Consider the following 26,713-nt stretch of genomic DNA (forward strand, 5'->3'; position numbering starts at 1 on the left):
CAGAACACAATAAAAATGTGCTAACATTTCATAAAACAGAAAGGAAATACCTCCATTATTTTCCCTGAAGCCTTTTTCCAAGCTCTGAAATAAATTTCTGCAATGTGTACCATCAAAGATCTGGGGAAAAAAAAAATTTAATGCAAGTTTGAAGAGTTATATTTTTCACATGTATCATTTCAGGTACTCTCAAAGATCTGAAAAAAAAAAATTAATGCCAGTTTGAAGAGTTACATTTTTCACATGTACCGTTTCAGGTACTCTCCTCTCCCAGGGAAGAAGACACTGCTTTACAATGGCGCTTTGCAAAGTAGACACAGGTTGTCCGCCTGGAGCAGGAAGCAGAAACTAGTCGGAGGAGGACTGAAATGTCAAACAACTTCTTCCTTCTCAGTCACTGCTTCCCCAGAACTTTACTATTTTCTGCAAAACTACGACACATACACCGAGAACCAAATTCTTAAGTAAAAAATTTTAAAGATAAACTTATTTCTAATAAAAACTATAGATATAAAAAGTTGAAATATAAATACACTTTAACTTGGAGTCACTCGAGACTAATTAGCTCAGGTACAGGGAATCCTAAAATACCAGGGATGACTTATAGACTCATAATGAGGAAAATCTGCTGATTCAACCCAAATATTGTGCAAATGAGGGGAGAGGAGGCAGCATTCCAGAGATCCAGCATGGAGTCCCAACTCAGTTCTCACACAGCCACCTGACGGGATAGATTTGAAAATTCTAGAGCAGGTTAATGACTTGACCTCGAATGCGGCAAACAGCTCCAAACGCTGCCAGGGCCCAGAGGCTGGGGAATGGGCAGAGAGCCCCTCCTCAAGGGCTCCTCCACCACCACACAGCTCCGCCTTCGAGAGACTGCAGTGTGCACACGCATCCAAAGGATCAGACGTGCTAGTCACATGAACTTTACTACAACTGAGGCTGAGATGGAACTGGTGAACAGTCTAGGTAAAGAACTACCACAAAGTAAAGTCTTAATTTCCATGTCACTACTGAAAAAGAATGGTTTCCTATAGCAAGGAAAATAAGTATTCAGTAATACAATAGTACATAATAAATAATAACTTAAGAGATAATTTCTAAAGCTTCTAATCATCATCATTGTCATGTTAGTCACTCAGTCATGTGTGACTCTGTGATCCCATAGACTATAGCCCAGCAGGCTCCTCTATCCATGGGACTCTCCAGGCAAGAATACTGGAGAGTGTAGTCATTCCCTTCTCCAGGGGATCTTCCCGACACAGGGATCGAACCCAGGTCGCCTGCACCGCAGGCGGATTCTTTATCATCTGAGATACCAGGGAAGCCCCTAAAAGTTGACCTGACCAAAGTCTGGTCAAATAGAAACTTTCAAAACCAGACTAAGCACAAAATATTAATTGTTTTTAATACTTACTTTGGTAATCCCTGTAACTGGTTTTTAATGGTTCCATGAATCATTTTAATGAAATTTATATTCCAACTGAAGAGAGAACTAAGAAATCTTCTTCCCTATAAATTAAAAATAGGATGTAATGTTAAAATTGCAACCAAATAAAAAGTTCCCAGTAACTGAAAACAAACAGCTCTTTGAAAGTGTAGTAACTAGTACCGAAGTTCCCTACTCCCGACAAAGGAAGTGCCCATACTTCTAACTTGGCACCTCCTCACTGAGCCGGGGCGGGCGCGGCAGGTCAAGGGGAGTCCTGTGTGGGGACAGCGGGGGACCTGGGAGTGACCAAGCTGGGCAGCAGGAGAGGCAGGGGCCACACACTCTGAAGCAAATGGCAGGGCCATCACGCTTTGACAGGCAAGTTTTTTAAAAAGTATTTACTGGAAATAAGTTGCCAGTAGAATCCAGAAGAGGTTTATCATTTACCTAGAATGACTGGAAACTGACCTGACCAAATTAATAACTGATTAGGAAACTAAGTTCAGCTATCTTAAATTCAAAAGAGAACACCAATTCTAAAAAGAGGGAGTTTTAACACACATATATATTTATGTCTAAGTGCTCATTCGCTCAATCATGTCCAAGTCTTTGCAACTCCACAGACTAGAGCCCGCCAGGCTGCTCTGTCCATGGGACTTCCCACAGAAAAATACTGGAATGGCTGCTATTTCCTTCTCCAGGAGATCTTTCCATCCCAGGGATAGAACCCACATCTCTTGCAGGCAGATTCTTTACCACTTGAGGCACCTCGGAAAGACCATTTACATCTGTATTTGCATGTATGTGTGTGCGTGTGTGTGTTAAACAAGTGCAATTTACCCACTGCTATGTATATTTCCATGGACAGAGGAGCCCAGCGGGCTACAGTCCATGGGGTTGCAAAGAGGTGAACACAACTGAGCGACTAACACACACATGTATAAGTCAACATAAAGGGTGCCTGAATCCACTCTATACTTTACTCTCCCAAACTTCACACCCACCCTGGACGCCCAGGGCAGAGGCCCAGTGACCCTCCAACAACGACAACGTCAGAGCAGCAACAGCAGTCAGCGTATCTCCTGTCAGGCGGGCGCTGAGGGCCCTGTGAAAGGCCCCGTGTGCCCCCAAGGGGGCCCTGGGAGACAGCGGCCGCTGCTCCTGCGCTACAGAAGGAGCTGAGGCTGAACGGCATAAGATCAAAGCGACCTGCCACCTGTTCAGTGGACACCAGGGTCTGAACACAGCCTTTCTGACCCCCAGAGCTGCAGGTTTCAGCCAGTGTGGGCAGCAATCAGGTCCAGCCCTTCGGTGTCACCAGTGAGAGGGTGCATGGGGAGCAGGCACGCTGGGGTCAAACCGTGCCGTGACCCACTGTGAGTGTGAGGCCTGAGCAAGTTCCTCAGGGGGCCCTCCTCCTCTGGGAAGTTCTTCCCCACACCTCCTTCAGGGACAGGTGACCGCTGCCCCCTTTTGCCTCAAATCATGTCTGCCAGGCCACAAGCAGTCAGAAACAGGGCTATATTTTATATCAAAAACAATGTGCTTTGCATTCCAACATGGAAATACAGTCAATCTAAAAAGACTACCAGTCAATCTTAAAGGAATAACCCTGAATATTCATTGGGAGGACAGATGCTGAAGATGCCATACTTCGGCCACCTAATGCGGACCTAATTCCAACTCACTGGAAAAGACCCTGATGCTGGGAAAGATTGAGGGCAGGAGGAGAAGGGGGTGACAGAGGATGAGATGAGATGGTTAGATGGTATCACTGACTCAATGGACCTAAGTTTGAGCAAACTCTGGGAGACATTGAAGGACACGGAAGCCTGGTGTGCTGCAGTCCGTGGGTCGCAAGGGGTCAGATGTGACTGAGTGACAAAACAATGAACAAAAAGACCACAGAGGGGATTCCCTGGGGGCCCAGTGGTAACGAACCTGGCTGCCAGTGTGTGAGGCACAGCCTGATCCCTGGTCCAGGAAGACCCCATGCCATGGGGCAACCAAGCCCGTGCACCGCAACCTCTGAGCCTGTGCCCCAGAGCCCACGCTCTGCAGTAGGAGCAGCCGCCGCAGCGACAGTCCTGTGAGCCGACACTGGGGAGCAGCCCCACCCGCCGCAACCAGAGAGAGTCCGAGCAGCAACAGGGCCAGGGGAACCAAAACAAATACATAATAATTCTTTTCTACATCTAAAACTCTACCCAAAATTACAACAAATTATTGAGAGGCTCATGTTCTCAGCACTTCTTAAAAAAATAAAGAAATAAAACAAGTACAGGAAACTCTAAAGATAACAGATGAGCATGTCCAAGACAGCTAGGCAAGCCACTCTGTAATTTTAATTCTCTAATAGCCACATTAATAAAAGTAAAAAAGATTAAATTAACTTTAATAATGTATTTATGTAATCTAACATATCCAAAGTGTCATTTAAATATGTAATAAACACACAAAAATTATTAATGTGATATTTAACAATCTTTTTCCATATCAAGTTTCAAATGTCTATGTATTTTACATTTAAGGTCACAGCGGGATTGGCCACATTTCATGTGCTCAGTAGCCAAGTGTGGGAGTGACCACTGCTGGCCAGTGGAGCACTGGGCCAGGAACCTCGCTTTGGATTTACCGGATGGGTATGAAAAAACCAAGAATCCTGTGATGAGAGCTCTGAGTTATATGCCAATTAACCTGGAATTAGGGCAGAGGGTCATATCTGATCCATGGGGAAGTGCCTTCTCAACCTTATTTTTAGTTATTTTTAATTTAAAATGCAATCATGATTCCCCCAGGATTCACACAGCCACCTGTTACCATCTCCTTTAATGATGAAATACACAATGACTTGTAAAATGTTTGCTTAACACTGCCATGCAGTAAATATGAATTGCAACAAATATAATAGCTCCTGACAGTTAAGCTGATTCTTATATTAAAACACTGAGCACGATGCAAACAGCAAACTCACAAACTTAGGAAAAACTTCCATCAAAAAGCAGTTCACAGGACTTTCCTGGTGCTCCAATGGTTAAGGATCCGCCTACCAACACAGGGAACACGGGTTCGATCCCTGCTCCAGGAAAACCCCACATGCTGCACACCAACTTAGACCATGATCCACAATAAGGGAAGCTCTGAGAAACCCACACATTGCAATGAAGAACAACCCCTGCATGCAGCCACGAAGACTCAGCACAGTGAGAAAATAAATTAGTTTTTTAAAAAGCAGTTCACAAACACACCAAGATGAAAAACCACTTGCCTCTTCTTTTTTGATGTAATTGACATTTATGAAGCACTCAAGCAGCATGTCTTTAATTTCTCTACTTTCTTCCAAATGATAATCAAAGCAATATAAAGCCTGATGGATACGCCACAGCCGACATATGTCTGCACCCTGGGGATGACAGGAAAAGAAAATCAACTTTTTTTTTTTTAATAATGGGTAAGGTCACATTTCAAATTAACTATGATACTATTTTATGTCATCAAAAAAAAAAAATATGACAAAAGAAAACATTTTAAAATTTGCAAACAAAGCTCCAGAGAGCATTATCCTAAAACCTAGGCAAAAGCAAGCAGAGATGCTGATAGCCAGCACTGCGAACCGTTTTGTGCACCAACGAGGAGGTGAACCTGCACTGAACGTGCAGAGCCTGAGCCACACCAGGCTACGAGGTGACCACTACAGGACTGTGCCGCCAGGAAACAGACCTTTAACGTTCTTAACTGGAAATATAATCAGCCGTGTGGCTGGTGGCTACTGTGGTAAACGGCACAAGTGTAGACATCTAAATAAAGTCTTGATTTTAAAGGTGAACAAGAATGACAGGGAAAATGGATTTTAAAAAGGCAAACCAAGGCTTTGGATAAGTTCTGACACAAACAATTTTTCAATCACTCCTGCGGCCAGCAGGGAGTCAGAGTGCGAGCTGAGGATGCAGTCAAAAAGATTCTTTTCTGCCGTGAAATTGACTGCTCCTTGGAGGCCACCGTGGGACAGTCTGTCCCACAGGAGCTAAGAACGGGATCAGTTGCAAGGTACGTAGAAAGCTGCTGGCAATCTGTACCGAGAGTTCCAAGTTCAAATCCACTGACCTACAAATTTCACTTGTAGGAGTCTGTGACAAGTCAGCAAAGGTGTAGGGGGAGGGCAAAAAGAAACCCCCAAAGATCCCTCAATTCACAAGGGTCACCTTGGCAGTGGAATCACTGATGATTTTTGTTTTTTTTCCCATTTTCCCTTTTCTTCATTTGCCCAGTTTTCTAAGATGAACATAAATATCTGCTGTTGTTTGATCAGGGGAGAAAGCTGTTCTTTTTCTGGATCTCTGAGTTGCATGCCAAAGACTGAAAGATGCGTTATATCCTGCGCTCACCTTGCTTCCTATTGGCCCACCGAAGCTTCTGCAAGCCTGGGCCGCCCTCCTGCCCACCAACTTGGGTCAGCAGGCTCTCCCTGACACCCCGCCCCCTTGGTTCTCCCTGGAGCAGTTCCCATCGAGGGGACAGCCTTCCACAGGCCACACACCAAGGAAGACGGGGACAGAGTCTGTGCACAATGCACGTACGTGGAGCTCTGCCCACCCTAATCGCCCACCTCTGAGAACCACCCTGTGAAAAACCCCAACTAGGAGCCACTGGGCCAGGCCTCTCGCAAGCAGACCTCACTCCTTACTGGTATAAACGCGTGTACTTTTCAGCAAAGCACAGCGTGTACTTCAGAAAGGGAACGCACTGTTTTCGTCCTGAGACTCCTTCTCAGCAGCATGACGAAGGCAGTCTTGCCCATGTTCTCTTTGGCGAGCAGGCCTCTCTCCCACCACTTCACGCACAAGTCCTGGATGGAGTCCTGCAGCGCTCGCTCACCCTCTGGCAGCGCGTACAAAATTCCTGCAACAGAGCAGGCCCTGCACAGTGAGTGCGTGCAGTGAACCGGGGCCAGGCCAGACCCAACCTGGGAGAGCGTGCAGCTCACAAGGTGCGCCCAGCAGACATCAGCCTAACTCACCAGGACGTCCACACATTATTTACACCATACAAGCAATGTTGGCTGGGAACTGTTCCACCACTATCGTAAAAGCAGCCCAAGAGAACAGGGGATTTCAGAAGACCAACAGGTTCGAATGACGAGAGGCTCCAAACCCGAGTGCAGGGATGCCCGTGGCAACGCTCAACAGCTGAGCCAGGGCAGGCCGAGTGACCAGCTACCCCACAACTACCCTCAGCTTGCTGGCCTCAAGTTCTGGTTCATTGGTGAAAAACAGTAAAAGCAACTATTATAATGAATAGAAAAGCTATAGTGCTGTTATTAACAAAAGACCTCAAGAACTAAATTAAAATACTGACAGTGTGCTCGTAACTGTAATCCAGACATCTGACAGCCATTAATCTAAAGTAAAATTCCTGAATTAATGGGGAATTTTATAAAGCATGTTTAGAGACTGAGGATGAACTGGTGGTAACACCCACAAGCGTCTGGGAGCTCCTTTCATACTGACTGGGTAATCTTAATAAGACAGTAATTCAACTCAAGAATTCTGAATAAAAGAGCATACTAAACCAATATATAAACCAAGTGGCTCTGATTAGGGAACTAATCAGATTCACACAGTGGGAGGTGAGGGGACCTGTAAGATTTTTCTTAAAAAGAAAAAAAAATCACTCAAAGTTACCTTTGCATTTCTTATAGCTATAATTTTATTCAAATATTATATGATCAGATCTTCTCATAAATTCAGACTAGTGTTCCTACTAAATTAATAGCTATCACTTCACAGTTTAGTTAAAATTTGAAGAGTACCAACTTAGGAATATTCGAGTAGGAGGAGTCAACAACTATTCCCCAGGTCATATCCATGATACAATTAAAGGGAAAAAGGCAGTGTCACTGGGCTACCTTGAACTGTCGGGCAGTAAATCACCAGCTGAGGAATTTGAAATGACTGCTTCCCCTTTATCAGCTCTTATTGGTGCTGAAGGTTCAAATAAGACACTTCTAAAAAACCTCTAAGTAGCAGTCAGTTGTCCAGTAATGCACATTTTCAGCATGTGAAACATTTTTGTGTGGCTCACATGAAATAATTACACAGGACAGCCCATAAAAGAGTGCCCCTTGGTCGTCTTTTCCAGCTGAAGTACAAGGGCTCTGCTTCTCACTGCCGGGGCTTCCCCTTACCGAGTGTCACTCAGACACACGAATTCACACCCCGTGTCACTGCCCACTGCCGGGGCTTCCTCTTACCGAGCGTCACTCAGACACACACCGTTCACACCCCACATCACTGCCCACTGCCAGGGGCTTCCTCTTACCGAGTGTCACTAAGACACACACGCTCACACCCCACATTACTGCCCACTGCCAGGGGCTTCCTCTTACCGAGCGTCACTCAGACACACACGCTCACACCCCACATTACTGCCCACTGCCAGGGGCTTCCTCTTACCAAGCGTCACTCAGACACACACCGTTCACACCCCACATTACTGCCCACTGCCAGGGGCTTCCTCTTACCGAGCGTCACTCAGACACACACACACTCACACCCCACATTACTGCCCACTGCCGGGGCTTCCCCTTACCGAGCGTCACTCAGACACACACCGTTCACACCCCACATTACTGCCCACTGCCAGGGGCTTCCTCTTACCGAGCGTCACTCAGACACACACACGCTCACACCCCACATTACTGCCCACTGCCGGGGCTTCCTCTTACCGAGCGTCACTCAGACACACACGCTCACACCCCACATTACTGCCCACTGCCGGGGCTTCCCCTTACCGAGCGTCACTCAGACACACACCGTTCACACCCCACATTACTGCCCACTGCCAGGGGCTTCCTCTTACCGAGCGTCACTCAGACACACACACGCTCACACCCCACATTACTGCCCACTGCCGGGGCTTCCTCTTACCGAGCGTCACTCAGACACACACGCTCACACCCCACATTACTGCCCACTGCCGGGGCTTCCCCTTACCGAGCGTCACTCAGACACACACCGTTCACACCCCACATTACTGCCCACTGCCAGGGGCTTCCCCTTACCGAGTGTCACTCAGACACACACACGCTCACACCCCACATTACTGCCCACTGCCGGGGCTTCCTCTTACCGAGTGTCACTCAGACACACACCGTTCACACCCCACATTACTGCCCACTGCCAGGGGCTTCCTCTTACCGAGTGTCACTCAGACACACACCGTTCACACCCCACATCACTGCCCACTGCCAGGGGCTTCCTCTTACCGAGCGTCACTCAGACACACACGCTCACACCCCACATTACTGCCCACTGCCAGGGGCTTCCTCTTACCGAGTGTCACTCAGACACACACGCTCACACCCCACATTACTGCCCACTGCCAGGGGCTTCCTCTTACCGAGCGTCACTCAGGCACACATGCTCACACCCCACATTTCTGCCCACTGCCAGGGGCTTCCTCTTACCGAGTGTCACTCAGACACACACCGTTCACACCCCACATTACTGCCCACTGCCAGGGGCTTCCTCTTACCGAGTGTCACTCAGACACACACGCTCACACCCCGCGTCACTGCCCACTGCCAGGGGCTTCCTCTTACCGAGCGTCACTCAGACACACACCGTTCACACCCCACATTACTGCCCACTGCCAGGGGCCTCCTCTTACCGAGTGTCACTCAGACACACACGCTCACACCCCGCGTCACTGCCCACTGCCAGGGGCTTCCTCTTACCGAGCGTCACTCAGACACACACACGCTCACACCCCACATTACTGCCCACTGCCAGGGGCTTCCCCTTACCGAGCTTCACTCAGACACACACCGTTCACACCCCACATCACTGCCCACTGCCAGGGGCTTCCTCTTACCGAGCGTCACTCAGACACACACCGTTCACACCCCACATTACTGCCCACTGCCAGGGGCCTCCTCTTACCGAGTGTCACTCAGACACAGGCATTCACACCCCGTGTCACTGCCCGCTGCCGGGGCTTCCCCTTACCGAGCGTCACTCAGACACACACCGTTCACACCCCACATCACTGCCCACTGCCAGGGGCTTCCTCTTACCGAGTGTCACTCAGACACACACGCTCACACCCCACATTACTGCCCACTGCCAGGGGCTTCCTCTTACCGAGCGTCACTCAGACACACACGCTCACACCCCACATTACTGCCCACTGCCAGGGGCTTCCTCTTACCGAGCGTCACTCAGACACACACCGTTCACACCCCACATTACTGCCCACTGCCAGGGGCTTCCACTTACCGAGCGTCACTCAGACACACACGCTCACACCCCACATTACTGCCCACTGCCAGGGGCTTCCTCTTACCGAGTGTCACTCAGACACAGGCATTCACACCCCGTGTCACTGCCCGCTGCCGGGGCTTCCTCTTACCGAGCGTCACTCAGACACACACCGTTCACACCCCACATCACTGCCCACTGCCAGGGGCTTCCTCTTACCGAGCGTCACTCAGACACACACCGTTCACACCCCACATTACTGCCCACTGCCAGGGGCTTCCTCTTACCGAGTGTCACTCAGACACACACCGTTCACACCCCACATTACTGCCCACTGCCAGGGGCTTCCTCTTACCGAGCGTCACTCAGACACACACCGTTCACACCCCACATTACTGCCCACTGCCAGGGGCTTCCTCTTACCGAGCGTCACTCAGACACACACACACTCACACCCCACATTACTGCCCACTGCCGGGGCTTCCCCTTACCGAGCGTCACTCAGACACACACCGTTCACACCCCACATCACTGCCCACTGCCAGGGGCTTCCTCTTACCGAGCGTCACTCAGACACACACCGTTCACACCCCACATTACTGCCCACTGCCAGGGGCTTCCTCTTACCGAGCGTCACTCAGACACACACCGTTCACACCCCACATCACTGCCCACTGCCAGGGGCTTCCCCTTACCGAGCGTCACTCAGACACACACCGTTCACACCCCACATTACTGCCCACTGCCAGGGGCTTCCCCTTACCGAGCGTCACTCAGACACACACGCTCACACCCCACATTACTGCCCACTGCCAGGGGCTTCCTCTTACCGAGCGTCACTCAGACACACACCGTTCACACCCCACATTACTGCCCACTGCCAGGGGCTTCCTCTTACCGAGCGTCACTCAGACACACACCGTTCACACCCCACATCACTGCCCACTGCCAGGGGCTTCCTCTTACCGAGCGTCACTCAGACACACACCGTTCACACCCCACATCACTGCCCACTGCCAGGGGCTTCCTCTTACCGAGCGTCACTCAGACACACACCGTTCACACCCCACATCACTGCCCACTGCCAAGGGCTTCCTCTTACCGAGCGTCACTCAGACACACACCGTTCACACCCCACATTACTGCCCACTGCCAGGGGCCTCCTCTTACCGAGTGTCACTCAGACACAGGCTTTCACACCCCGTGTCACTGCCCGCTGCCGGGGCTTCCTCTTACCGAGTGTCACTCAGACACACGCGCTCACACCCCGAGTCACTGCCCGCTGCCGGGGCTTCCTCTTACCGAGTGTCACTCAGACACACACGCTCACACCCCGCGTCACTGCCCGCTGCCGGGGCTTCCTCTTACCGAGCGTCACTCAGACACACGCGCTCACACCCCGCGTCACTGCCCATTGCCGGGGCTTCCTCTTACCGAGCGTCACTCAGACACACACCGTTCACACCCCACATTACTGCCCACTGCCAGGGGCTTCCTCTTACCGAGCGTCACTCAGACACACACGCTCACACCCCGCGTCACTGCCCATTGCCGGGGCTTCCTCTTACCGAGCGTCACTCAGACACACGCGCTCACACCCCGTGTCACTGCCCACTGCCGGGGCTTCCTCTTACCGAGCGTCACTCAGACACACCGCTCACACCCCGCGTCACTGCCCGCCAGCTTACCGTTTAGAATAACAGCGCACTCCAGCAAGGCCTCATAGTTCTCTCTTTCACTCATCACCGACACAGACGCAAGAATCACAGTCGTAACTGCATGGATTATTTCTACGTTTCCATGCTATAAATTTTAAAAAAAAATCAAAGCACAACTAAGTTAAAATCAACTTAAAATTTAATTTTAAAAGTAAAACTTACTAAATTTATGAAAATAAAGCCACACTTGACACTTATTCTAAAAAGTTAATTAAAGCTGAACACAGGTCAGCATTTTGAAGAGAGCAACCCTGAATACCACGTAGATAATGGCAGGACTGAAAAAGGTATAACTACATTAAATAGGCTTCTGGTACTCCAGTGTTCTAACTTTAATTTTAACAACATAAAGTTCAATTATACACAATAAACAATTACTTTTTTAATAAGAAAAAGGAAATTTATTGTTGAAGGACGAGGGTTACCATCTTTGAACCCTGCTCTACTTTCACACTGTCTTCACTGGAGGCTTTTGCTGTCTGCCACCCCTCCACCGGGCTCTCCAGCAACACGTCTACTAGCAAATCCTTGAGTCTTTGCCATAGTTCTTCTTTCTGCTTCCTGGATAATTCATCTATCAACTCATTTAGGTTGAACGGGTCAGAAGTATCCTTCTGCAAAATAAACAGCAACTGTCACATTTCAAATACAAGAAAACAGTTTTATCTTCTTTATAATGGCATCAGAAGAAGTTTAAGTGCTAATAGCTACGTTTCAAATTCGAGAGTCAGGCTGTAGGTTTTGAAATCCAGTCCTAAGAGGCAAAGGACAGGAATGATCAGACAGAAAGCAGCAGATCCTCCACCCCAATCAGTCCTGGTATACTCCTCTTCACCCCCTAGCAAAACTGCCCCTGACATCAGTACCCCACCCCGACATCCTCCGTCTCCAGGCCTGAAATCTGGTCACAAGTGCATGCCAGAGCTCAAGTAACAGAAAGAGCCACAACAGTAATATACAGCCATGCCAAGGACTGCAAGCTGAGCTTCTGGTCTCCAACCAGTCTTGGGCCCTGACTTTGTCCCTGTATTCAAACTGGTACAACCTGAGCACAACAGCCACAGTAAGGGATTATAACTCTGAATAAAATAAAAACCAGTAAGACCATACTGATAATAAATAGTAGCCAATAAGTGGGCATCCCCAACGGCTCAGCAATAAAGAATCCGCATACAGTGCCGGAGATGCAGGCGACATGGGTTCGATCCCAGGGTCAGGAAGATTCCCTGGAGGAGGGCATTACAACCCACTCCAGTATTCTTGCCTGGAGAATCCCATGGACAGAGAAGCCTGGCAGGCTACAGTTCACAGCATCACAAAAAGTCAGACACAACTGAAGCAACTGCGCATGCACACACAGTCATAACTAATCAATAATTGACTAATGGCACTGGCATGCTATTAATAGCAGTAAATAAACATAGTAGCAATTTGGGACTGGAAAACCACAGTTTTGTAGTGATCACAGTAATAACTGATTCAGGCAGGAAACACCAACTGTCAGTGTATTTTAGATACTGTGACACACACAGACGGAAACGCGCACCAAGTGTGACTGCAGCTAAACCAAGCCGCGTGTCTGCACCACCCTCCAGGGCAGCCTCCCCCCCCAGCTCCCTTAGCATCTACGGGAATTACTGCCTCGCTCTTCTTGATAACTTCACCACCATCTGCACCCCTAAGCCATGCCCTGTAAACAGACCTATTTTCCACTGGGTAGAGAATTGGATCACAAGGTCTCTGCCCTTTCATATCTTGCTTCTCTTGCCCAACAGTATCTACGGATGCTCATCCATACACTGCATGTCATGATAGTTCGTTTAGTTTCATTTCATTTCCATACAGTTTTGTTTTAACTTCTGTAGAGTTTTTCATTGCATAAACATAACAAAATACATTTATCCATTCTTCTGTTGATCACTATTTAGTTATTTCTGGGTTTTGGCTATTTCACAAAAACACTGCCAAGAACATTGTTTCACATGGCTCTTATTTAAGGACTAAATAAAAAATGGATTGCCAACTGAAGAGTCTGTATACATTCAACATTATCAGTTGAATATATATTTATTACTCTAAATGGTGTAGCAGTTTCCACATCCCCAGCAGTGATGAAATTTTCAAATATTCCACATCTCCCCAACACATAGTATTTTCAGTCTGGTGGGAGACAGTGGTATTTCATCCTCTCGTTTTCTTCCAATGGGCAGAAGTTGGATGAGCAGAAAAGAATTTACCTAGTCTCAATCTACTTACCCCTAGCATGTGTGCATAGTCAGTCGCTTAGTGTTTGGGACCCCATAGATAGCAGCCCACCAAGCTCCTCTGTCTAGGGGATTTCCCAGGCAAGAATACTGGAGTGGGTTGTCATTTCCTCCTCAAGGGGATCTTCCCAACCCAGGGATCGAGCCCACGTCTCCTGTGTCTCCTGCACTGGCAGGTGGGTTCTTTACCGCTGTGCCACCTGGGAAGCCCATTTACCCATAGACCACGTGTTAATTATAAAAGTGGGAATACTAATGCACCAGCAATGACACAAATCAACACCACGTGCCTCACAAAGGCGGTCATGACACCACTTACACACGCAGCCCCTCCATACGCACAAACGTGCAAACTAGGGCAAGGGAAGGACAGGCCGCAGAGTAGCTGCCTGCAGCTTCCAGATTGTCAGTCACGGCGGGCAGGGGTGGGGAGGGGGGGCGCCACGGAACTCTGGAGCAAAGAGACTCGCAAGGCAGGACAGCGGAGCAAGGCCACCTCTCCACCCCAGCCCACCAACCTCCTCTCCGCAGGACCCATCCGAGTGGTCCAGGGGTCTTTGTCTTTCCCACTACTTTTGTCCAGAATTCTCTCCCACAATCTCCATGCAATTCTTAGCTGTCACTACTTTGATTTTCACTGCATGATCAGAACAAGTGAGGTATGTGTCATGTGCCCCGAGGTCATAGTACTTTAGAGTCGGACCCTAAAGCTGGGGTCTTCCAAAGTCAGTCTTAGGCCTTTCTCATATTATACTGCGTAGATGATACCACGCATCCCAGCCAGAGTTGACGCCCCACGCCTGCCTCCAGCCCAGAGCTGCTCCTGGCTCCAGGCCTGCCTCTCCACCTCCTCCTGCATGCCTTTCACGTGTGTGTCCTGGAGCCTCTCAGCACGTCCCACATGAGCCATCTCCTCCCTCAAGCCTGCCCTCTTCCTACTTAGGACCTCGCTGAACAGACGTGGACTCAGGAACCCGGGCTCCTCTCCGGCCCACACCCAGTCACTGGCAGTGCACCTGGGCTGACGCCCTCCCACGTCCATGCCCAGACTCGACCTGTGTCTCTCCCTCACTCTCCAGCATCCAGCTCCCTTCAATCTATTCTTCGTGTTCAAAGGAATATTCCCAAAAGGCAAGTCCTCTTTCTGTCTTTCTCTCCCTCTTTCATCCTTTTGCACACAGGTCACTACTGCTTAAAAGTCCCTGTTCCTCTCAGGACAGCCTCAACCCCTGAGTGGGCGAGGCCTCATTCCAGGTGTCACCTCTTGCCTTCTTCCTCAGCTGGTGTTTTCACACCAGGCATGTCCAAGTTCAAGCACAAGGTACTTCTCCAGTCTTCAGAATTAACGCTGTTGGTTAGAGCAGTCCTTCTCCATACCCCTGTCTGACTGCTTAACTCATTTCACCTTTTAGATCTTTGACTCCACAGCCTTTTCATTGGGATGGGGAACATCCCACGTCTAACTTTGGGTCCGTCTACACCTCTGCCCCAGTTTAGCCCTTCAGCTCAGCTCAGTTCAGTCGCTCAGTCGTGTCTGACTCTTCGAGACCCCAAGAATCGCAGCGCGCCAGGCCCCCCTGACCCTGCTGTATTTACACACCTGGATGCGTCACAGCACTGTAAATAGTCTAAGGATAAAAAGGATATCTTCCTCACAATGCCAGGCACAGAACAAGAGATCAATAAATATTTAAGTAAGCAATTAGAAACATCTTGTGTTATGCCACTTAGCATCCTCACAACAGCCCTCTTAAAGCAAACAGGAAATATTATTTGTGAGTAGCTGCCCATCTATTTGTGCATAGTTTTGCTTTGCTTTTTTAAATACACCTTGGTCCGTACGGATTCACTGAAATGACTATATTTCACTTGTGGATATAATGATTTTAGCAAAACGTCTTATATTAACAGTCAAAATCACAATAAAGCTAAATATAAAACTTACATCAAGTTGAATGAATTGCAAAAATTTTCCAATCAGCTCCTTAGACACTGCTTGTATGAATGTCTCACGTTTTTCCATAGCAGATCAAACTGTTTTTCATATGGCATTTATTCTGCAACACTAGTAAAACACACAATCATAGTTAGTATCCAAAACTGCAAGAAAATCCATACACTACCTGTGATAGACAGTTTCTAACAATATTCTGACGTAAACAAGCTATAACATCTAAAAAATAACTTTGTTACCAAGGAGGAAAGGGATTGACATATACACACTACTTTATAAAAAAAGGTAACTAGTAAGAGTCTAATTATAGCACTGGGGGTTCTACTCAACACTCTGTAATGATATACTTGGGAAAGAATCTAAAAGAGTGGATAAAAAAATAAAAAATAAAAGAGTGGATAAGTGTACAATTGATTCTGTACAGCAGAAACTAACACAACATTGTAAATCAACTATACTTCAATAAAAAATGATTAAAAATAAATAAAAATAACTTCCTTCTTTTCTTCACTGAGAACAGTATCAATATAACATCATGTTTTCATTGATTGCTAATGAAGTTACCAACTAAGGAAAGAGAAATCCAACAGCTCTCGAAGGCTCACCTTCTCTCCCTTTTTAGGACCTTCACAAGATGCTCCTTCAGGTTTGAGGCAGCTCAGCGAAGAACAGACTGAGCCCAGCTGCTAACAGTGAGGACTCCCCTTCCTCAAGCACCAGTCCTGCATTAAGAGAACCCGTCAGCCGCCTTGCTGTGCAGTGTGGCTGTGGGCCCCTGGTGGCTTGTTAGTGTGCGCAGCAGGTGCAGCCCTCCCAGCCCCGCGGGACGAGAGCTCAGGGGCTCTGTCTCCTTTAAAAATCCTATTTTCCATTTACACCGCCTAGTGCTTGCAGCACCTGATTCGAAAGACATCATGAAGCAACTGCAAAATGATGAAACATACATGTAGCAGGACACTTACCTTAAAAATAAATGAAAACCTCCTGCAGTCACAAGTAGAGCAACATTGAAAATTACTGGTACCGATGGCAACAATTACCAGGACAGAGTCATCTTAAATGCAGAACCCCAAGATCTTAGCATTTAAATCAAACAACAAGAACAGGAAATAACTTCTCCACATAAGTGACACTAAAGTGTGGCCGCCTCAGCCCTGAACTCAGATGGCTGAGAGATGGGCCTGACTTCTGACCTGCCAAGCAGGCAGGAGAGCCGCCAGCAACAAGCTTAATGCACGATGATGACTAGCTTCAGTTCAAGAGTTTAAATGAACAATATTCCAAAAAAGGTTAAAATGGAGACCTTGCTTATTTGTGATTCCAGTAGCTTTTCTGGTTTGCTTTATTTCCAAGTGCAATTTCCACAGTAATCCACTTCCAGTAGACGACCAGATTCACTGACATAGCCCCCATTTGCTCTCTGGCACTGTCATTGTAGTTCTTTAAGGGTAATTAATTTTCCAACTTCTCTCAGTCTCTCTCAAAGCGACCACTACTATGTGCACAAGGCCTCACCCCTCCAACCAGAGCTACCTTCTAGGAGAGATCACCTCGACATGCAACTACCGTCCCAACGGCAGGGTGCTCTGTACACAGGAGGTCTGGCACTGAATTAAGATGAGCATTTAAGAAAGACTCCTGTCACGTTGTCACCGCAGAAAACCCCTGTCACCTGGAGCCAACCATTCATCTCAGAACTAGGAGAGACACCTGAGGACAGTTTTCCCAGGGCATAAGGCTCAGAGAACTGATCTCTGAGATCAGTCTCTGGTCCAGGGCTCAGGGGCCCTGCCCGGGATCAGCCCCCGGTCCGGGGCTCAGGGGACCGTCCCCAGTGTGAGCCCCCGGTGCGGGCTCAGGGGACCCTGCCCGGGATCAGCCCCCGGTCCGGGCTCAGGGGCTTCTGCCCGGGGTCAGCCCGGCCCAGGTTGCGGGGCCTCTGAACTCAGTCCCGGGGGAACAGGCGCGGAGTGTGGCGAGCTCCAAGCCCGGCGCCCGCCTTCCCGGCCACCTCAGAGCCCCTGCCGGGCCGCGGGCTCAGATCGCGGCCCACGCGGAGGCTGCGGTGCTAGGGAGCCGACCCGACCGAGCCCGCCGTCTCCCGGTCCCCCGCCCCCAGCCCTCCGCCGGCCGACCCCGCAGCACTCACCTCGTCCCGGGGACTCACCGTTTCCCGCGTTCTGACCAGATTCAAACCCGCCCGCCGACTCCCCCGACGCGCCGCGCCCTCCGGCGCGTCAGCACGCGCCGCTCTCGCGATAACTGGGCGTGGGCGGGACCGCCGGAGGGCGCGCGCCCGCCCCGCCCCGCCCACCTCAGGCACCGCCCCCATGGCTCCGCCTCCAAGGCAGCTCGAGCCGCTACGCCGGCCACGCCTGTCCACAAGAGCTCGGATTGTGACGTTTCTTAGCTTGACATCAAAATTTGTCTTGGCTTAAGTGATTGAAACAGATACAACTTCTGACATAAAGACTGACTCAGAATAAAGCTGTGACATCACCCTTTATATACATCCAGTGACGTCTGAACACTAGGAACTGACCTCCGGGTCTGGTGAACGCTACGTTTCCTTAATGCAGTACCAGTTTCTGCCATGCAATTTCTATGGACCATGTGTCCAGCAATATATATTTATAAATAAATGTATACACATACACTTACTATCTTGTGATCAAAATCCTCTAGATTTACAAACATATTAATTGGAACACAAATATATCGAAGAATGAAAGTGAAAGTGTTAGTAGTTCAGTGTGTCCAACACTCTGTGACCCCATGGACTGTAGCCCGCCAGGCTCCTCTGTCGGTGGGATTCTTCAGGCAAGAATACTGCAGTGGGTAGCCATGCCCTTCTCCAGGGTGTCTTCCCTACCCAGGGATGGAACCTGGGTCTCCTGAATTGTAGGCAGATTCTTTATCATCTGAGCCACCAGGGAAGCCTACAAATATATCAAAATCATATATAAATTGATTGTAAATGTGGTATTACATATAAGACTAAACTTTTGTTGAAACACACTTCTTAATACTATCTTTCAGTTAAGTTCAGTCGCTCAGTTGTGTCCGACACTTTGCAACCCCATGAATCGCAGCATACCAGGCCTCCCTGTCCATCACCAACTCCCGGAGTTTACCCAACTCACGTCCATCTAGTCAGTGATGCCATCCAGCCATCTCATCCTCTGTCGTCCCCTTCTCCTCCTGCCCCCCAATCCCTCCCAGCATCAGGGTCTTTTCCAATGAGTCAGCTCTTCCCATCAGGTGGCCAAAGTATTGGAGTTTCAGCTTCAGCATCAGTCCTTCCAATGAACACCCAGGACTGATCTCCTTTAGGATGGACTGGTTGGATCTCCTTGCAGTCCAGGGGACTCTCCAGAGTCTTCTCCAACACCACAGTTCAAAAGCATCAATTCCTCAGCGCTCACCTTTCTTCACAGTCCAACTCTCACATCCATACATGACTATTGGAAAAATCATAGCCTTGACTAGACAGACCTTTGTTGGCAAAGTAATGTCTTTGTTTTTTAACATGCTATCTAGGTTGGTCATAACTTTCCTTCCAAAGAGTAAGCGTGTTTTAATTTCATGGCTGCAGTCACCATTTGCAGTGATTTTGGAGCCCAAAATAATAAAGTTTGACACTGTTTCCATTGTTTCCCCATCTATTTGCCATGAAGTGATGGGACCAGATGCCATGATCTTAGTTTTCTGAATGTTGAGCTTTAAGCCAACCTTTTCACTCTCCTCTTTCACTTTCATCAAGAGGCTTTTTAGTTCCTCTTCACTTTCTGCCATAAGGGTGGTGTCATCTGCATATCTGAGGTTATTGATATTTCTGCTGGCAAACTCGATGCCAGCTTGTGTTTCCTCCTGCCCATCGTTTCTCATGATGCACTCTGCATATAAGTTAAATAAGCAGGGTGACAATATACAGCCTTGACGTACTCCTTTTCACATTTGGAACCAGTCTGTTGCTCCATGTCCAGTTCTAACTGTTGCTTCCTGACCTGCATATAGGTTTCTCAAGAGGCAGGTCAGGTGGTCTGGTATTCCCATTTCTTTCAGAATTCTCTACAGTTTATTGTGATCCTCACAGTCAAAGGATTTGGCATAGTCAATAAAGCAGAAATAGATGTTTTTCTGGAACTCTCTTGCTTTTTCGAGGATCCAGCAGATGTTGGCAATTTGATCTCTGATTCCTCTGCCTTTTATTAAACCAGCTTGAACATCTGGAAGTTCACGGTTCACGTATTGCTGAAGCCTGGCTTCAAGAATTTTGAGCATTACTTTACTAACGTGTGAGGTGAGTGCAATTGTGCGGTAGTTTAAGCATTCTTTGGGATTGCCTTTCTTTGGGATTGGAATGAAAACTGACCTTTTCCAGTCCTGTGATCACTGCTGAGTTTTCCAAATTTGCTGACATATTGAGTTCAGCACTGTCACAGCATCATCTTTCAGGATGATGGGAATGGCACACCACTTCAGTATTCTCGCCTCGGGAACCCCATGAACAGTATGAAGAGGCAAAATGATAGGATACTGAAAGATGAACTCCTCAGGTCAGTAGGTGCCCAATATGCTACTGGAGATTGTGAAGCAAGCAGAAGTAACGCCATGGCAGGCAGCTTAGATTAGGAGCAGGCCTTCCTACTTCTGGGTGGTAAGATTATCAGGCCACCTGGATACAACCAATCAGCTTTCGCTTAAACACTGACCGCTGTTTGCCAACTAGGAAATTAGGAACGGGGCGGAAACCCCCCCCCGGGAAAGTCCCACGTGCGCGCGCGCGTGTGTGAAAGTTTTGACCAATGAAATTGCTTTGCAAACTTGTAACCAATCCGCTTAAACCAACTACCAACGGCGTGTGCTCACCCTATAAATTTGTGTAACAGCTTGTGCTCAGGGCTCTCTGACCCGCACCACTGTGTTGGATAAGGTGGGAGCCCTGACTCGAGTCAGCAATAAACTTCCCTTTTTGCGAGCTGCATTGTCTTGAAAGCCTTCTCTATTCCCGCTCGGGGATTCGGACATCGGGCATAACAGAGATCAGTGGAGAAATAACTCCAGAAAGAATGAAAGGATGGAGCCAAAGCAAAAACAACACCCAGTTGTGGATGTGACTGGTGATAGAAGCAAGGTCCGATGCTGTAAAGAGCAATATTGCATAGGAACCTGAATGTTAGGTCCATGAATCAAGGAAAATTGGAAGTGGTCAAACAGGAGATGACAAGAGTGAACATTGACATTCTAGGAATCAGCGAACTAAAATGGACTGGAATGGGTGAATTTAACTCAGATGACCATTATATCTACTACTGTGGGCAGGAATCCCTTAGAAGAAATGGAGTAGCCATCATGGTCAACAAAAGAGTCTGAAATGTAGTACTTGGATGCAATCTCAAAAACGACAGAATGATCTCTGATCATTTCCAAGGCAAACCATTCAATATCACAGTAATCCAAGTCTATGTCCTAACCACTAATGTCAAAGAAGCTGAAGTCGAATGGTTCTATGAAGACCTACAAGACCTTTTAGAACTAATAACCAAAAACGATGTCCTTTTCATTATAGGGGACTGGAATGCAAAAGTAGGAAGTCAGGAAACACCTGGTGTAACAGGCAAATTTGGCCTTGGAGTACAGAATGAAGCAGGGCAAAGGCTAATAGAGTTTTGCCAAGAGAACACACTGGTCATAGCAAACACCCTCTTCCAACAACACAAGAGAAGACTCTATACATGGACATCACCAGATGGTCAACACCAAAATCAGATTGATTATATTTTTGCAGCCAAAGATGGGGAAGCTCTATACAGTCAGCAGAAACAAGACCGGGAGCTGACTGTGGCTCACATCATGAACTCCTTATTGCCAAATTCAGACTTAAATTGAAGAAAGTAGGGAAAACCACTAGACCATTCAGGTATAACCTAAATCAAATGCTATGGTTAGGACTTTTCTAATAAGTTGTATTCTGATTACTTATATTTACAGCTATAAATACTGAGAAAACATTTTTACACTAAAAAAAAAAAGAGAGAAATGAAACACCAATGGATAGCAATGTACCGTAGTTCAATACAATAGCATTTAACTAAAATATGTTCATACCCTAGCAATGAACATATTTTACTTAAATGCCAAAAATCACATACTGATCTATCATCAATTTCTTTTAATTTAACTTGTATCAGCTAACAATTTGATTGGACTTTCCTTCAATTTTCATTGGAAGACTTGGAAACCGTCTGTATTTCAAAAGAATTTGAACCCAGTCACTTGAAATTATTTGTTTACCAGTTTCCAAAAAACCTTAACCCAGATACATTGAATTACTATTAATTATATCAGCTACTCTATTTGAAGGCACTTTTGCCAATACAGTTTTCTGGATAAAAGCTTCTTTTGCTTGCTTTATATGTTTTTCCCACACCTTGGGGATCTGCAGATTTCACTCACTCACTCCTCAGCCAGATGAGATTGAACACTGAGAAGGTCTGAGGAACTGTTCTCAAACTGCTGAGGAACAAAGAATGCGTCTCTAAGATCCTGGCCGTGGGCCCACTGAGACCACCAGGACAAAGGAATAAAGCCCCCCTGGACTCACCCCAGGCCTGTCCTCCACCTGGAATCAAGACCTGGAGGAGGCCCGTCCCCAGGGCTCCAGCATGAGCCCACCCTTTGTGTCCTGAGGCTTCGGGCCTTGCTGTGAGGGCCCATCCGTGGTGCGGGTGCTCTGAGCCCCCTGCGCCCCCTGCCCAGTCCCAGCGGTCACCACACCAAGCGGCACCCCAAACGCCAGCCCCTGTCCCGCGAGGCCCTGGACGCACCCCAAACGCCAGCCTGTCCCGCGAGGCCCTGGACTAGCCCTTCCCGCACCCACCCCGCCGTCTGAAGTCCTTTCACTGCGCCTGTGAGGACAGGCCTGCAGCTGCCACTCCTCAGGCTGAACCGTCCGGAGCAGACCCTGGACTAACTGGCCATCTGGGGAGGCAGCGGGAGGTCCTGGTCTGTCAAGAAGCTTGTGAGGAGCTCACTGGAGGCCCGGGCAGTCCGGGTGGTCCCCAGGGGTGGGCGCGGCCCCTCCCACTTCTCCTCGGGAGCAGCCCCACCCCCGCCTCCCGCTTTCCGCTCCGCCCCCGCCCCGGAAGTCCCCGGATGCCGCGCCCAGTCACACGGCTCCTCACCCAAAGGGGGCTGCGCCCACCTCCTACCGCAGCAGCCTCGGGGCTGTGGGCCCTTTGGGCCGCCCTGCTCCGCACACCCACACACCCCACACCCCCACACAACACCCGCACACACAACCCACACACACCCGACACCCACACGCCTCACACCCCCACACACCCCACACCCCCACACACACCTCACCCACGCCCACACCCGCACACACACACACCTCACACCCCACACCCAGACACTTCACACTCCCCCACACACCTCACACCTCACCCCCACACACCCACATACCTCACACCCCACACACCCCACACCCACACACCTCAAACCCCACACACCCTACACACACCCACACACACACCCACACACTCCACACCCACACACCTCCCACACACCCCCACAACACCCGCACACACAACCCACACACACCCGACACCCCCACACACACCTCACCCACGCCCACACCCGCACACACACACACCTCACACCCCCACACACCCCACACTCCCCCACACAACCCCCACACCCCCACACCCCACATACACCCCACGCATGCACACCTCACACCCCTAACCCCACACACACCTCACCCACACCCACACCCGCACACACACACACCTCACACCCCACCCAGACACTTCACACTCCCCCACACCTGCACATACACAACCCCCACACACCTCACACCTCACCCCCACACACCCCACACACCCCACACCCACACACCTCACACCGCACACACGCTACACACACCCACACACACACCCACACACTCCACACTCACACACCTCACACCCCCCCACACACCCCCACACCACATATATCTCCCACACACTCCACACACCCACACCCCTCACACACACCCACACTCCTCACACACACCCACACACTCCACACACCCACACACTTCACACGTCACACACACACACCCCCACACACACCCACACATACCCTACACATCCCTCACATCCCCACACACACCCCCACACAACCCCTACACCCCCACACACCTCACGCACCCCCCCACACACACACCCACACACACACCCACACACACACCCACATACCCACTCCCCAAATCCCACACATCCCCCCACACACGATACATACACACACACCCCACACACTCCACATCCCCACACACTCCACATCCCCACACACTCCACATCCCCACACACACCCCCACACATGCACACAACCCACACAAACCCACCTCACACACACACACACCCCACACCCACACATCCCACACACACCCCACACCCACCCCCACACACATACCCACACACCCCCCTCTCTGCCCCACGTGGAACCCTGCTCCGCTTCCTCCCTCTTTCCATCCCAGTCCACTCTCCCGGTAGGGGGTGCTCAGTCCCTAGGGCAGAAAGTGATCAAAGGAGGTGGTTCTGGAGCCACGCCCACCACCTGGGGAGGTGGCCCTGCAGAAACCTGTCCTCCTTTTTGTGGTCTGACACTCTACTTTCTGGGCAGTAAAAGTCTGAACTTGGGAAACGTGCATGGGGGTGGATTCAACAACAATGAAAGGTAAAGCAGAAGTAACTGGAAGCTCAAGGACCATCCTTGCTCTGTCTGGGGACTGCACCCAAGATTGGAGGACAACAATCTTGGCAACACCGGGGGCGGGGGGGGGGGGAAACACCGGGGGCGGAGGGGGGGGAAGTGTGAAGACAGGGGCACCTTTGCAGGTGCCACCACTCCTAGACATAAGACTCTCCCAGATGGTCCCCAAAGGTATCTGCACACGCATCTGCCTCTCAAGATGGCAGAGTAGAAGGATGTGGGCTCATTTTCTCCTATGAGAACTCCAAACTTGAAACTAATCACTGAACAACCATCGACAGGAGAATGTTGGATCCCACCAAAAAAAAAAAAAAAAAAAAAAAAATACCCCTGTCAAGGGCAAAGGAGAAGCCCCAATAAGATAGTAAGAGGGGCAAAATCATGTTTAGAAAGAAACTTCAGATAAATATCAGTAACTTCAGAGAGGCAGATGACACCACCCATGTGGCAAAAAGTGAAGAGGAACTGAAGAGCCTCTTAATCAGAGTGATAGAGGAGAGTGAAAAAGTTGACTTAAAACTCAACATTCAGAAAACTAAGATCATGGCATCTGGTCCCATCACTTCATGGCAAATAGATGGGGAAACAATGGAAACAGTGACAGATTTTATTTTCTTGGGCTCCAAAATCACTGCAGATGGTGACTGCAGCCATGAAATTAAAAGACACTTGCTTCTTGGGAGAAAAACCATGACCAACCTAGACAGCATATTGAAAACCAGAAACATTAATTGCCGACAAATGTCTGTGTAGTCAAAGCTATGGTTTTTCCAGTAGTCATGTATGGATGTTGAGAGTTGGACCATAAAGAAAGCGGAACACTGAAGAGTTGATGCTTTTCAGCTGTGGTGTCGAAGAAAACTCTGAGAGTCCCTTGGACTGCAAAGAGATCTTTTCTTATTAAAGAAAATCAGTCCTGAATATTTATTGGAAGAAATGATGCTGAAGCTGAAGGTCCAATACTTTGGCAACTTGATGGGAAGAAGTGACACATTAGAAAACACACTGATTCTGGGAAAGATTGAAGGCAGAGGAGAAGGGGATGACAGAGGTTGAGATGGTTGGATGGCATCACCGACTCAATGGACATGAGTTTGAGCAAGGTCCAGGAGGTGGTGATGGACAGGGAGGCCTGGCGTGCTGCAGTCCATGGGTCAAAAAGAGCCAGACACAACTGAGTGACTGAAGTGAACTGAACAGAACCTTCTATGATGACCTTGGAACAAGATGGGAAAGGGGAGTGATCTGCCTTCATCTTCCTTAGGGCTCCTGGGGCCGGGGCAGCTCCTCCCAGGAAAGCCCTGCTGAGCTCCGTGGAGTGTGAGATATATGCCCAGAGCAAATCACCCTTAGCCACACTGCAGGTTAGAATTTCCTGAACTGCTGATGAGAACATGAACCTATACCTGTGCAGACCAATGAACTCAGACAATGGGAGGGAGGCCCAGTGAAGACTCGTGTGTTTAACTAGTGTCAGAATCCCCAGGTGATCCTAATGGGTAGAAGTTGCTGGCAGAAAAGATGGGGAAAGAGGCAATTTGAGTGGCACAAGCGTAGAACCTATAGTGCCGAGCCCACCGTGAGCGAGCATCGCCCAGGGGGTGCTGACCCCTGTCCGAATCCTCCCAAACCAGACTTCTGATCCCTGTCGTGATCACTGCCCTGTCAGAGAGCACCAGCAGGATGAAACAGGACACAAGCCGACGTCCTCCAGCGACAAACAGGCGAACACGGAGGCCTGTCCGTGCGGCAGCACACTCCTCAGCCCTAGAGAGAGCGGGGCTCTCACTCAGGCTGTAATGTGCACGAGCTTGAAGACACGATGCCCAGTGAGAAAAGCGGACACAAGAGACACACCCTGTGTGATTCCACTGATATGAACTGTCCACAACAGGCAGATCCACAGGCAGAGGTAGCTTAGGGGATGGCAGAGGCTGACAGTGACTGCAGGGTACCTTTCATGTGATGAAAACCATCTGGAATAGGTTGTAATGTATTCACAGCCTTGTGAACATACTGAAGACCACTGAACTGTATACTTTAAAAGGGTAAACTTTACAGTTATGAATTATATGTTAATAAAGCTGTTATAAACAAATCTCAGCAGGCTGAGTACCAACACAGACGCACCTAGCTGGGCATTCATATCCGAGTTAAGTGGGGTGGGAGCGCAGGGCTGGCGTGGAAGCATCTATCGGGCCCACACTCCTGGGCAGTGCTCACAGGCAGTGGGGTGCGCAGGAAGCTTCCGGAAAGCCGCTGCACTCAGCAACAGGAGCGCTCACCGCGAGACACACCAGGGTCACCCAGGAGTCCTTACCGCC

General features: G+C 49.1%; 1 protein-coding gene across 4 annotated transcripts in view; it reads right to left on the reverse strand.

Moving 5' to 3' along the window:
• NCAPG2 (non-SMC condensin II complex subunit G2) overlaps positions 1 to 17,866 on the reverse strand; it is a 69,566-nt gene extending 51,700 nt beyond the window's left edge. The window contains exons 1-9 of one of the 4 annotated variants that reach the window (XM_065939629.1): positions 17,797 to 17,866; positions 16,235 to 16,351; positions 15,621 to 15,740; positions 11,837 to 12,025; positions 11,382 to 11,496; positions 6,180 to 6,334; positions 4,704 to 4,838; positions 1,421 to 1,515; positions 51 to 120 (exon numbers count right to left, since the gene is read on the reverse strand). In XM_065939629.1, the coding sequence (XP_065795701.1) occupies positions 51 to 120; positions 1,421 to 1,515; positions 4,704 to 4,838; positions 6,180 to 6,334; positions 11,382 to 11,496; positions 11,837 to 12,025; positions 15,621 to 15,698 (837 nt within the window). In that variant the 5' untranslated portion in view covers positions 15,699 to 15,740; positions 16,235 to 16,351; positions 17,797 to 17,866. Of the gene's footprint in view, positions 1 to 50; positions 121 to 1,420; positions 1,516 to 4,703; positions 4,839 to 6,179; positions 6,335 to 11,381; positions 11,497 to 11,789; positions 12,026 to 15,620; positions 15,741 to 16,234; positions 16,352 to 17,778 lie in introns of those variants that run through there. The other 3 variants (XM_065939628.1, XM_065939630.1, XM_065939631.1) reach the window with 3 other exon arrangements.
• Positions 17,867 to 26,713: the final 8,847 nt, after the last annotated feature.

The sequence above is a fragment of the Muntiacus reevesi genome, chromosome 6 (assembly GCF_963930625.1).
Source record: "Muntiacus reevesi chromosome 6, mMunRee1.1, whole genome shotgun sequence".
Taxonomy (NCBI): Eukaryota; Metazoa; Chordata; class Mammalia; order Artiodactyla; family Cervidae; genus Muntiacus; species Muntiacus reevesi.